At 34.6% G+C, this 13,002-nt stretch overlaps 1 protein-coding gene across 1 annotated transcript in view; it reads left to right on the top strand.

Moving 5' to 3' along the window:
* ADAM23 (ADAM metallopeptidase domain 23) overlaps positions 1-13,002 on the top strand; it is a gene marked incomplete at its 5' end in the record, with an annotated part of 54,285 nt that overhangs the window by 16,450 nt on the left and 24,833 nt on the right. The window contains 8 exons of the mRNA XM_009875074.1: positions 456-538; positions 1,260-1,323; positions 2,337-2,409; positions 2,938-3,011; positions 3,928-3,993; positions 7,615-7,686; positions 10,276-10,442; positions 12,588-12,672. Of these exons, the coding sequence (XP_009873376.1) occupies positions 456-538; positions 1,260-1,323; positions 2,337-2,409; positions 2,938-3,011; positions 3,928-3,993; positions 7,615-7,686; positions 10,276-10,442; positions 12,588-12,672 (684 nt within the window). The remainder of the gene's footprint in view (positions 1-455; positions 539-1,259; positions 1,324-2,336; positions 2,410-2,937; positions 3,012-3,927; positions 3,994-7,614; positions 7,687-10,275; positions 10,443-12,587; positions 12,673-13,002) is intronic.

Genomic DNA, 13,002 nt, shown 5'->3' with positions numbered 1-13,002 from the left:
CATTTTGTAACATTTTAATTGATAGTGAAACAAAATTGTTAGAGTCTGGATCTAAGCTGATTGATGAACACTGTATGACTGGTAATTTTAACAGACCTGGAATGCATCAAGAAACAATTCAGTGCTCATGTAAAATGTCTTACATAACTTTTTTACAGAATCACACCACAGCAAAGAAATGCAGTTAAAAAAAAAAAAGATGAAGAATGCCATGATTTCAACAAAAGAATAATCCTTGTTATGGCTTGAACACATATATAAATGAGTCCCTACTGGGCACAGTTTTTCTCTTATAAGCAATCAGGGCTAGTCATTGGTCTTTAGCAACCACTACTTTCTCTGAAATTTTACCTCATGGGAAGTGTTAGATCTGCTTTGCCTTGTTTTTAAGCAACTGATGTTAAATCAGGGTCATTTTGTGCATATGTGATTACTCCTTTGTTTTTAAACTTCAGGGTGGAGAGCATTGTTATTACCATGGAAATATCAGAGGTGTCAAGGATTCCAAAGTTGCTCTTTCAACTTGTAATGGCCTTCAGTAAGTGCACCATTTTGTTTTTCTAACAAGGCTAGTAACTAATTATTACTCTTACGTCTTTGTATGTGAGGGACTGAAATCTCTACAGGCCCAAAGATAGTTGGTGTTTTGAAATGTCGGTACCAGCTGTGCCAAACTGCTGGTATTTTTTTTTAGTATTATTTGGATTAAAGTTTTTTGATGCTGTCTCATGAAACCTTTGAATATGATAAGTGAAAATAAATATTTCACCACATGACTTACTATGGTAAAGGATAAACAAGAGCTGTGCTTGAGCAGTCTGCATGCTTAGTATTCATCTGTGATTCTGTCAGCCAATAGAAAAATTGATCTTTTTGTTAGATTTGTACACTGAAAAAAGGTAAGAAGTTAGCCCTTACTAGGATTAGTTACTGTTAAGTGCAACTCAGCTATTGATTGTATTCTGTATGCTTAGATGTATCTCAGGACTTCCTCTTTCCAAGGTCAAATCTTTACCCTTTTTGGTGCTTTATCATTAGTTACCATTACATTCAGTGTTAGTTCATTAAAATGAGCCTGATCTCTTAAAAAAAATTCCTTAGCTTTAGCCACACATGGTAGTAATGAACATATATGAAATTAATTTAATATTAGTATCAATTTTTCAACCCTAATTTTGGGTTTGTCTCATCGAAAATCATATCCTGGAATCACGTTGTTTTCTAATCTCAAATATCACTTCTTTTTCTCCATATTCTAGTGGTATGTTTGAAGATAGTACTTACTTGTACTTGATAGAACCGATGGATCTGACACATAATGCAGTAAGTTTATTTTTATCTAATTTATCTGGTTTGGGAAAAAGTGCTCAAGGAATAGCAAATTAGATGTATTAGAATAAATCAATAAATGAGTGGCCTCTCATACATTCGTATAAAGAACAAAAGTATTTTAAAATACTTATTTGGAATTTATTTAAGGCAATGAGTATTAATTGCCTAAGGTAATTTTTTGATTGTACTACGTGAGATAAATATCTTGGATGCAGCCTTCAGTATGTAGTTTATTCAGCTTGATTAATCTTAACTATAGTAAACACTATATAAAACATCTTTTCTTTATTTCTCCTCCTCCCCCCTCTGAAAAACCCAGCAAAAATAGGAGGTATTTTCCTTCAATGTGTTATGTATTTGTACAGAAGGTACAGAATGTTAGCATCCTATCTTTTGAAAAGAATTACTTGTTTTGGCAGGCTGTACAGGGGAGGTGCTACAGAAGAAAAGATAGCAGAAGCCAAAGTCTGGTAATTTGGGGCATGTCAGGCTTCTGAAGGAAACATGCATTGGAAGTATTCTCCTTTTTAGGTGTTGTATATACCAATCAAACAGGGTGAAACAATCCTCTTTAAGATACCATATTGATCAGGTTTTTGCGTTTTGTTGCAATTAAGAAGATATTTTTTTTTGGTCATAAATAGCAATAGTTGCATTTTATTTGTGTGGGGAAGTTTTCAGCTAGATATATGCTCTCTAATTTGATTTATTGGAATAAATGGTCTATGTTCTCTAACGCTAAGGTTTTTAAAGGACTTTTGTCAAGTAATGTCAAAGGCATCTGCAATACTTCAGTTTTGTAGGCTAGCAAATGTGCTGAAGCAGAGAGGCTCCAAGATTTGCGTAGGATTGCCGATAGATTGTTTCAAACTGGTGGTGCTATGCCAAATTGGTACTATGGTTGCTTGCGTTTTATGGAAAAATAATAAAAATGGTAAATACTGAAAGAATTTTTCACTTGACATTATTAATGAGAAGAAAACGTCATCTATATTTCTTATCAGGAAAGTAAAAGTAGACCACATATCATCCAAAGGACTTACGGAGCACAAGCCTCCAAGCAGTTGCAGGACCTTGGTATGTTTTTGCTGATGAGTTTTTCAATATTGAAAATAATTGTATATATAACTCAGAAAATGTGAATAATAGGATAACAGTCTATATAAAATTGCTGATTATTTAGAAAAACTTGTAAAATAGATACTAACTTGACTTTTTTCACAATTGTTCCATGGAATTTAGAGTTGTCACAAAGCAGCTGAAAGATTTCTACCCCTGAAGATCTGCATTTAGTTTTTTTTTTCTGCAAATAATTCAACTTAATCAGTGATATTAATTTATTGAGGACGTGTGATAGAAAAAGTATATATTCTAAGCCCAGGTTACAATCTCTTTATCTCTGCTTGCATGCTTTAATTCTGACTTTAGATTTCTAAATGGCTTGAGTTTTGATGTGAAGTACTTCATATTTTGTGATTTTTTAAAAATAAACTTTTCAATAGCAAAGGTTCTTCTAATTATGATCTTTATCTGCTTTTGGATTGGACAGTGTAAATATGTACTTTAAAATAATGCCATGAAATTCTTAAATTGTACTTTGTACAGAGACTGAATCTAGTTCTGAATGGCCCTTTCTGTCTGAACTACAGTGGCTGAGGAGAAAGAGAAGAAAGAGAGCAGTGAGTAGAAGTGTCACCCTGACTTAAGACCATTTATGAAAACAAACTAAACGCCATTAGTTTCTGGGTTTTTTAATGTTGAGAGAACATAATCTTTGGAAAACAAATATTTGTGATTGGTTAATATTGTCACATAATGCAATTATCAAATGATAAAACCAGATGATTATTCTTTAAAAACTATTTGGAGAAAAGTGATAAAAGTTCTAAAGTGACAGCAATGCTATGCATCAATTAACTGGAAGTTCAGTAGTGAAATTTAGTTCAGAATTTCAAGTTTTGAGTCTGCTTGAGGATAAAGAATAATTCTGAATGAAGTTTTGCTACTTCATAGATATCTGACTTTATTTTCATTTGGCTCATTAAGTAGCATAATTAAATGAAAAATCCAAATGAGGACACTCAGAAATGGTTTACTGAGAGAAGTGGACAGTCCTCATGATCTGCACATGCATACGTGTCAGGGAAATAATTGAGTTAAAGAAGGTGAGTCTGTATGCCTTCACTGAGTTGCACAATCCACAGTGTATTTCTTGAGGATGCATCTATTTTTAGTAACTTCCTTCCTCATTAAACCTGTGAAGAATAGTACAGTAGACCAAGAGTTTATAGCATTTGAGATTTTTCTCCTTTGTGAAAATAATAGGAGGGAAGCAGTGGTGCTTCTGTGCTGAAACAGAAAGAATAGATGCTAAACATTCTTAGTGATGTCACTCAGATTCTCAGTCAGTGTCTATCACAACTCATTAAGTTACTGGAATGATCATTATTCACCCTAGTTGAGTGTCTGACCCAGTTTTTGCAGGTTTACACACCCTATATAATATTTATGGGTAATCCTATTAGATCAGCTGCAGTTATTTTTTAAAATTACTACATGTTCATGATTTCTCAAAGAATTTCTTTAATCCATCAGGTTTCCCGTGGTATCTTTGAAGAAATGAAATATCTGGAGCTCATGATAGTCAATGACCACAAAATGGTAAGTATATTAGTTCCGTGGTAATCTTCCTTTTGACTATCATTTGTAGGTTGATGTACAGCACTATGTTGCATCAGCTGCTTTTCAGTCAAATATTCCGTTTATCAGCTGTTAACGTTTGTACTGTAAGACACAGTATAGACCATAATACCTAACAGTGCTTATCGTTATCTGAGATTTTCTACAGAGATTGTGTATTCAAAATATGTCTGAAATACTTGGGCGTCGTATGGATAATTTAATATGCCCATAACTAGCAAAGTAAAGCAACAGCACATTTATAACCAGAACAAACACAGTAAACATTCAAAATTTACATCCTATTCTTAAAGTAATAAAGAAAGAGGTCAGAACTTGTTCAATTTAGTTTTACTAACTTAAATTTTAATAAATGCACCAAAGCATATAGCTAAAACTATCTGATTGTTCTTCCTGGCTATTCCACACTTTTAAACAGAATTCATTTTAAAGTGCAAGATAAGTTATTTCATTCAGGAATTGTTTATCATTTGATTAATTAAAAAAAAAAAGCCCCCTTTTTTTTCTTTTTGTCTTGAGAGATGACTGAAAAAAAATAGACCAAGTGACATTTGTTATTTATTACTGCTTTCAGTGTGAGAGAGGGCGAGAGGGGCCCTGGGGAGTGATAAATTTTGTAAACCTAAACAACTATTTCATAGACCCTATTTGTTGAGGAAGAATACTCAGTGTAGGCTTAAAAGTTTTCTAGAACCAAAGAATACACTGCAACTGACGGTGAGTTACTGTGATTGTGTTGTGTTCTGAGCCCTTGTTTTGCTTAAGCTTTCTCTGCTGTTCATTGAGTAAGAGGCAAGTAAGAATCTTCGACTCTTAGTATGACTTTGTTTCTGTGTAAGCAATATCATTTTAAAAAAATCAAATTATGTTAGTAAAACAGTTTCTGCTTGTTTCATTTGCAAGTAAAATAAACTTTCAGGTTTCCATAAGAGCTCCTTGCACCTCTTACTCTACTGCATGTTTTCCCAGTGCTTTATGCTGTTGTAGGCTCTGTTGTCAGGACTGAAGGATGATTTTAAAGAGCCAGAAATAGCAGATAATGGAACAGGATTCAGTATTCTGTATTTGTTCCACTGCTGGATACACAGATAATACAACCTTCCTTCATCTCTGTGTTTAATAAATCATAGAAGTAATCTGAGCAAAAATAACTTATGTTTAATGTGTGTTGATTCAGCAATGTGGGAGGAATTGGAATGGGTGGAAAGAGTAGGACCGAAATTTCTTGGACTCTTTTCACTTAAAAAGCCACCTAATAGGAAGCTATTTAGTTGTTAGTTGTTTAGGCCTAGGGCACAGTAACTGAGGTTGTGTACATTTTGTTGTCTTGTTTGAGACCTGTGGTTTGTGCTCTTTATGAAGAGAGAGTATTTCTGTGCTTCCTCTGGCCTCGTTATACAGACGTGCTTCAAGAACAACCGTCCTCTTTGTCCCAGCTGTTACACTAACTGTCGTCTCCTCTCAGGCTTTATTTGTTAGAACTTTGGACCACAGGCATTCAAGATTTTTTGCTTCAGGGTTGTCAATGACTCAGAAGTAATTAATAATTGTTTTCAAGGAATGAAATGGATATATGTAAGGAAGTAAAGCCCGCTAATCCCGGCACTGACTACATGTTTTTTAATGCCCTCTGCTGACCAGTAGAGGGCGAATTTCTCCTGCAGCAAGGCTCTGTGTTGGAAGAAGTACCTTAAACCTCTTTGGGCGTCGCGTTAAGTGATTATTACTTTGTATTTTCACAGAGTTTTCCTTTCCTGCAATGCTGAACACACAACTAAACGTATTTAATTGGGTTGTTGCCTTTTTAATGACTTACTGTTTTAGGAGCTGTATTTCAACATACTGTGTTGTGTATTGCTATTGACTTGGACGTTTAAATACTTTCAGGAAAACCAAGAACATTTTCCAAAGCATGTTATTTTATTTTTCCACTTAGGAAAAGTCTGAGATTGGCTCAAAACAAAACAATGTCTCTTCCCCCCCTCCGCCATTATTTTGTTCTAGTATCATGGTTCCCTGGGGAGCAAACAGAGCCTCTTGGGTACTCTCCTGAGTGTACATCCTAAGCACCTACAAGCACTGTAGCTGAAAATGCTTTGTTTTGTGAATAGTTATAGGGGAGGGAGTCTCTGCAAACCTATGTTGTAGGAGCTTTGGGTATTAAAACCTGCTGTGAAGTATTATGGAACTCAACAATGAATAACTGCATATGTAAAATATTATCTACCTGCAGTCAAATGATGTCATGATTAAATTTGATGAATTTTTTGTTATCTCTATGGCATTTCTTACTTGGAAATCTAGATTGCTTATGCAAAATTAATGGAAATTTAAAGGCATGGAAAATGTGTTATAGAGAGTGAGTGTGTGTGTATCACTCTTGTGAGTTTCAATTTGAGAAATGGATTATTTAATTTTAAAAGCATCTATGTCTTCCAGTTTTACTTTCATCTTCACACCAAGCATAATTCTGGAAAACAAGATACTTGTCTGTTCTGTAAGTCTAATTTGGGAAGGTAGTTAATCACCTAACTTATTTCATGAAAGTAGCTACTCAGTTGCTTGTAGAAGAGTCAGACTGTCTTGTTCCAACACCTTTTTGGGTACTGTGTTTCAGAGAGGGAATAGCTGACACTTCTGTGGAACTTGATAATGTTTACTCATGAAGTGATGAGATTCGTTTCTTTTAACCAGTAGTTGAAATTAGTAAGAGTTTTTTAATTAAGACTTTTAATCCTCTTTGTTCTATGTAATTTTATGTTCCTTTTCTGTGAAATTTTGAAGCCTTATTTTTCTTGCCTGTGAATTACATTGTGTAATGCCATTTTGATTTATAATTTTAAAGTTTATGGAAGTCGTGGATTCATGTTCAGATGTTGTAGCATCTTTGGAAAATTTGACTGAGAACAGAGGGGACTTGTAGGTCAGCATAAGAAAAGACATGAAACAATTGTAATGACATACGTAGAAATTAGGAAGCAGAATTTGTAATACAGTTTATGTAAGTCCATAGAAATGGAAGTAAATGAACTTAAAACGGAAGATGTTCATTTTAACTCTTTCCACATCCAAACATATTTATTTTTACCATGCACTCCTTCTTCTTTTTTGCCTTTTGGTATAACTAATGTTACTTCTTGTAAAAGTCTTGTGCCGTAATAGCGAAAGACCTGTACACAGGACAAGTGTTAAATGCTTCATCTTCATGTCTCCTGGAATGTGGTTAGTACAATCTGATATTTAATTCATCAGATTAAGCACAGTTTTAATGGTTGTAGCATCCTCTTAATTTTGAGCTCATATTTACCTGCAATTTTGTCTCTAACATTTGAACTCTGATTCTAGGTAGGATATTTCTTGTGGCTAACTGTTCCTTTAATGGATGTGGAAGGTTGTGTAGCATACATGGCTTCCTTTATCTTTCAGGGATTCTTGAATATGAGATACAGGCTGTGCTCTGAAAAGCCTTTTGAGCCTTTCCCTTACCCTTTTTAAAAAAATAGTATCTTTCTTTTCTTGCTGTGAAAATAATCAGTAATAAATATTTAAGTTCTCACTGTGTTCTACTTTTTCTTCTTCTAGTTCAAAAAGCACCGTTCTTCAAATGCATACACAAACAATTTTGCAAAGTCTGTGGTAAACCTTGTAGATGCTGTAAGTATCAGTGTTTCTTCTGTAAACTGTATTGCTGACTATGTTAGTTTAGCACTGTATTAAAAAAGTTAACATTGGCAGATATCAGGATAAGAAAAATGAGCAGCTATAAAAATTACATTTAAAAACTCATTTCCTCTGCAGCAAAATAGCCTGGAGTGAATGTGTAAGAAACCACCAAATTATCCTTGGCATTTTTCTCAAAGCTTGCCATTGCCAGAGTTTGCCCTGGGCGGGGGAGGATTTCAGACTTTAAGGAGCCTTCAGTATCTGTCACTGCTGAAGAATGAGATTTAATTGAGTTTGGATTTGTAAAACCAAATTAACCACAAATTGTTGAAGCTATGAGTTTAGTTCACAAAGGATACACATATCTATTGGGAGAAGAAGAGAACATGAATAATAATTCTCCTTTATAAATCTTTATTTGTAACTTAAAAGCAAACAAAATTCCATTGTAGTACATTATAAATGGGTGAGACTGGCACAGATACCATACTTGTATCTGTGACTGAATTTAGAACAATTTTACATAAAGCATATGAACTAAAAGATGTGTGATAAAATTTGGGGTTTTTTCTCTTTTTGATATGCATGTAATGACTACACACATTTCAGAAATGTATCTGTAATGAAAACAGGATAGATTCTCTAGCAGTGATGAATACAAAGGCTAGGAAAACTCTGGCTCTGTTCCCTTTCCATGTGACATTACTGATACCAACAGAACTGTGTGATATGATATAGTGCAAAATATTGCCAGCAGTTTGTTTAATTCAGAGGAAACACTACAGTATTTATTTTTAGTATCTTACATATAAAGTACTGTGTATGCTGTATGTATATTGAAAATTTAGATTAATATATTTATTATATGCAAAATACTGTAAGTATTTTGGAATATTTTTGTGTAATGGTCTGAAAATGCTAGTGGTCTGAAAAAGTTACTAGAGCAGATAAAAATATAAATTTCCGCAATTTAATCCTCCTGATTATTATTTTATTATTTTTATTTATTTATTATTATTTATTATTTTCTGATTATTCCTTCTGGTTTTTATTTGCTCTATGTTTGCATACAGAAACATTCAGCTTCTCGCCAATGTAGAATTCAGTCCCCTCATAGAGATCTTGCAAAATGACATCTTAATGGTGTTTTCTTTAAACAAAGCATAAAAAAGGAGCAGGAATTTCTGCCTTGTTATTTCTTCATGTTCAGAGGGAGCAGGATATATTTCTTACTAATATATTATTGGGAATAGGATATTGGCTTTCAGAGTCTTTCAGATTCTCTTCCCCTTTTTCCATTCTTTTCTTCCTATTTGCTTTAGGAAATACAGCTTTTCTCTTGGCAAACAAAAGTAAAGACTTTATTGATCCACTCGTATGTAATTTCTGGGGTTTAATTTTGTTGATTTTTCTCATGTCATTTTCTCTGCATGTCCTCACCCTATCTTCCTCAGATTGAAGCATATTTATACTCCTTTTTCCTTCAAGGTTCTTGGACAAAATTGAGCTTACATGGTTGCTCTCTCTTGCTCTTAGATTTATTGCCTTTTTTTTCTAATCTGAATATTATACAGTGATGTTTTTATAAGGATAATGCTGTCTTGATACAAAAGACTGGCATATTATAGTCGGGGCTAATTTATTCAGTATAAATATCTATCACAGCTGTAGGAGGATATTTGCAATTCATGTTGTGTATTGTAGGTATAATTTGGCAAAAAGGTAATGAAAGCATGTATCTAATGTGATGCCTCATGGTGTATTTTATGGATTAGGCAGCCGAAGTATTAATTATCCAGAGCTTTTAGATCATAACTAAGTGTTCTTTATACCTCATGTAAAACTGTTGATGGACAAACTGACTATTGCAGATAAGGCATGCATCTTTTGTGATCTACAGGTTCTTGATTAATAAAATTTATCATTTTATGATCTGAACCTAAAAAGAGTAGCAGTATTATTTCAGAATCAAGTATTGTAAACAAAGTTAAAATGGATATTTTAAAGCTGTTTTGTAATCACTTAGGACCTGATTGTTGTTTTGTTGCTATAGTGACATTAAAATTAATAGAAAAATTAATATTCTTGATCTCACATTACTTGAGTAGCATTAAGTGATACTATAAATGAAAATCAAACATTTCAATTAAATTTTGGATATATTGGAGAACTGAGAAGTTATCTGGTCTTGACTTAAGAATTGGCTTTTGCTATTTTTTTGTCTTTGAGATCTTTCTTGTTCTTTGAGATCACCCAGTTTACATTTCTCCCTTACTGATTTTTGTACAGGTTTTCTGCAAAATTCAGCGGTCAAATTATTTGATGTGAGAATTTTAAAGAAAAGAGAGCAGCTCAAAAAAAGAGCAGCAAGGGTGGTTTTTATGTTGTCCTCTAATACATAAAATTTAAGTTGATCAGAATATACTAACTTTTGGGAAATCCAAGGCATTACCAGCTAACTATTTCCCCATGTTTCCCTCCTGCTTTATCCCTCTTGTCCTTCCGCTTTATTCTTACTGGCTAACTGTGCATGTTTGACCCAGTGTTCTACTCCTGTGCCTGTCCTGTCTCTGCCCTCAGATATACAAGGAACAACTGAACACCAGAGTGGTTCTCGTTGCTGTGGAAACTTGGACAGACAGAGATCGAATTAATATTCGCCCTGACCCTCTGCAGATGCTTCACGATTTCTCCAAATATCGACAGCACTACATCAAACAGCATGCTGATGCTGTGCAACTGCTCTCGTATGTGCCATTGTACAGTGGTTTAGACTGTTACAGTTTTTTAGATTTTGCTGTCTACTGCTTTTGTCTACCTGTCTCGTCTTGGTTACGTTTTTGCTTGCTGGTCGCTACATCAATCAACATCAGCCTTACTTAGGAAGCTTTATTTATTTTTAAACATGTTAGTCTATTTTTAATAGGTGTAGTATATACCATGGTTGTGTTCATAAATATATCTATAATGAAATTTTAATGTCTTTGCAACCTGGAGACAGTGTCTCATATTTGAAGTGTGTTCTGATGAGCCCGTAAGGAGACCTAGTTTTGCTAATCAGATGTGTAATGTACTGCTTTCCCAGTAACGAGCAGGAGAGGGCAGAGCTGACAATATTATGTGTTGCCACAAGAGCATTCCAGTTACTATATTATTCACTCGTGTAGCTGCAGTGATGATTTGTTAATGGAAGATCTCCTCCTTTAGAGCTCTAATGAATTGTTCTCTGAGGCACAATTCGTCCTGAGGGGAAATTCCACTTGCATCATTAGGCAGACATCAGCCTTGGACAACAGTTTTTTTGCTTCATTGCATTATAAGCAAAGAGGAGAGAAGAGTGTGTTTGCCTGTGCAGCCTTAAGTTCTTAAGCCATCTCCCAGCAGCATGGCATACTATGAGGACGGAGTGACAAATGTCTTCCATGGGATTCTCCTATCATTCACTGTCTGCAAAGAATGATAAAAATAGGGAATGAAGAATTTCTTCCAGCATCTGTGAGAGCTGTACTGCCTTTACACAGGCATTGCAACACACTGCTAGTTGTGTTTTTCATAACATATGCAAAGTGTTGGTGATGTGCAGTCTTAATTTTATGCATGTATTGTTTCAGTTGCTGAAGGGTTTGTCAGTGGGCAAACAGGCTTTTCTTAGTGGTGCATGGCAAAAGGTACCAAATAAAAACTGAAATACAGGAACTTCCACTTAAACATAGGGAAGAAAACCTCTCCCTGTGAAGGTGCTCAGAGTCTGGAACAGGTTACCCAGAGAGGCTATGGAGTGTCTGTGCTCAGCACGTGGCCCTGAGCAGCCGGCTCCAGCTAAGCCTTCTTGGAGCAACGGGTTGAACTAGACCATTTCCAGAAGTGCCTACCAACCTCAGCCTTTGCTGTGATTCTATCTGTTGTAGAATTTATAGTGAAGCTGCAGTTGGAAAGTTCTGATGGCTGTTAATATTCTGAAAAAAAGAAATATTTACAAAAGGGACATTGATTCTGTTATTGTAAAAGAATTTAATTCTCAAAGCTTAGGGACATTTACTATGTGTGCCTAAGGCTTTGTAGATTTATCATTAAGACTATGAAGTTAAAATAGGTATCATTCATAATCATTTATAGACATTTTATATAATAATGTATATATTCCAGATTTACCTTCATTTAACTAAATAATTTGTAGTTTATTAACAATAAATGAAAGGAGACAGGGCTAAAGAGCAGTACTATATTACTTTCCCTCTAAGCATACTTCTCAGTCTTTTCATTTGGAGTTGAAACTAGACCTTAAATTGATTTGGATTAAGAGCATAATTAAAAAATTCTAAACACCAGTGCAATGAGCAGGGACATCTTTTGCTCACTGCAGTGCAGGGACATCTTTAACTAGATCAGGTTGCTCAGAGCCTATTGGACCTGATTTCGAATGTTTCCAGGGCCTTCTACCAGCTCTCTGGGCAACCTGTTCCAGTGCTTCACCATCTTCATTGTAAAAAAATCTCTTTTAGTTTAAAACTGTTACCCCTTGTCCTATTGTAACAGGCGCTACTAAAAAATTCTGTCCTGACAGATTGTAGTTTGGAATGTATAGTTACCCTTTGAAAACAAAGGTTATTGTATTTTCTTAGGCATCTGGTACTCTAGCTTTTTCTGCCTGGTTTGTTTGTTTGGGACTGATTCTGACTCTATGGGATAAAAATTGATATTTTTGTTGAAGGTCGTATCAAATGGACTCTTTTGGTGTCAGTGTTCTGTTTGTAAACTTGCAGTTGCTTTTGATGCTAGTTGAGGATTAGTGTGCATGCAGTGTATCAGAGTATGTGTGAAAAATGTGATCTTTCAGTAAGTTCTTGGTGCCCATGCCAGTGTGTTATATTTTCTTTATTTTTATTTGTAAGGAATGTGACATTTCATTACAAAAGGAGCAGCTTAAGTTACTTTGGAGGGGTTTGCTCTGTGACCAGAGGAGTAGGAGTGAACGAGGTAAATTTTTTTAATGACTGAAGTGAAATAAAATAGAAACTGTACATTATAACCTCAGAGTTTATATGTTTCATTATTCAGGGATTTAAAGATAACTTCAATATTAAAATGTTAGGATTCTCAGAGCCAGGCTTCTTGTATCATTATTAAACCACTGCTCACTGCTTTTCTTTTTTAAAAAGCATTCCTCCTTTCTGCAGTATTCGTTTGATAAGATTTTAAATTGACTTTTAGTATATTTCGCAGAAACTTAGACTCAAAAATCTCCTACAGGAGTATTTGAAATATAGCACTGAACATCCTTTTGGGTCTTCTTACTATAAGAGGCTT

The sequence above is a fragment of the Apaloderma vittatum genome, unplaced genomic scaffold, assembly GCF_000703405.1.
Source record: "Apaloderma vittatum isolate BGI_N311 unplaced genomic scaffold, ASM70340v1 scaffold5568, whole genome shotgun sequence".
In the NCBI taxonomy this organism is placed as follows: domain Eukaryota; kingdom Metazoa; phylum Chordata; class Aves; order Trogoniformes; family Trogonidae; genus Apaloderma; species Apaloderma vittatum.
Note: the sequence above shows the minus strand (reverse complement) of the source record. Positions and strands in the feature narration are given on the sequence as shown.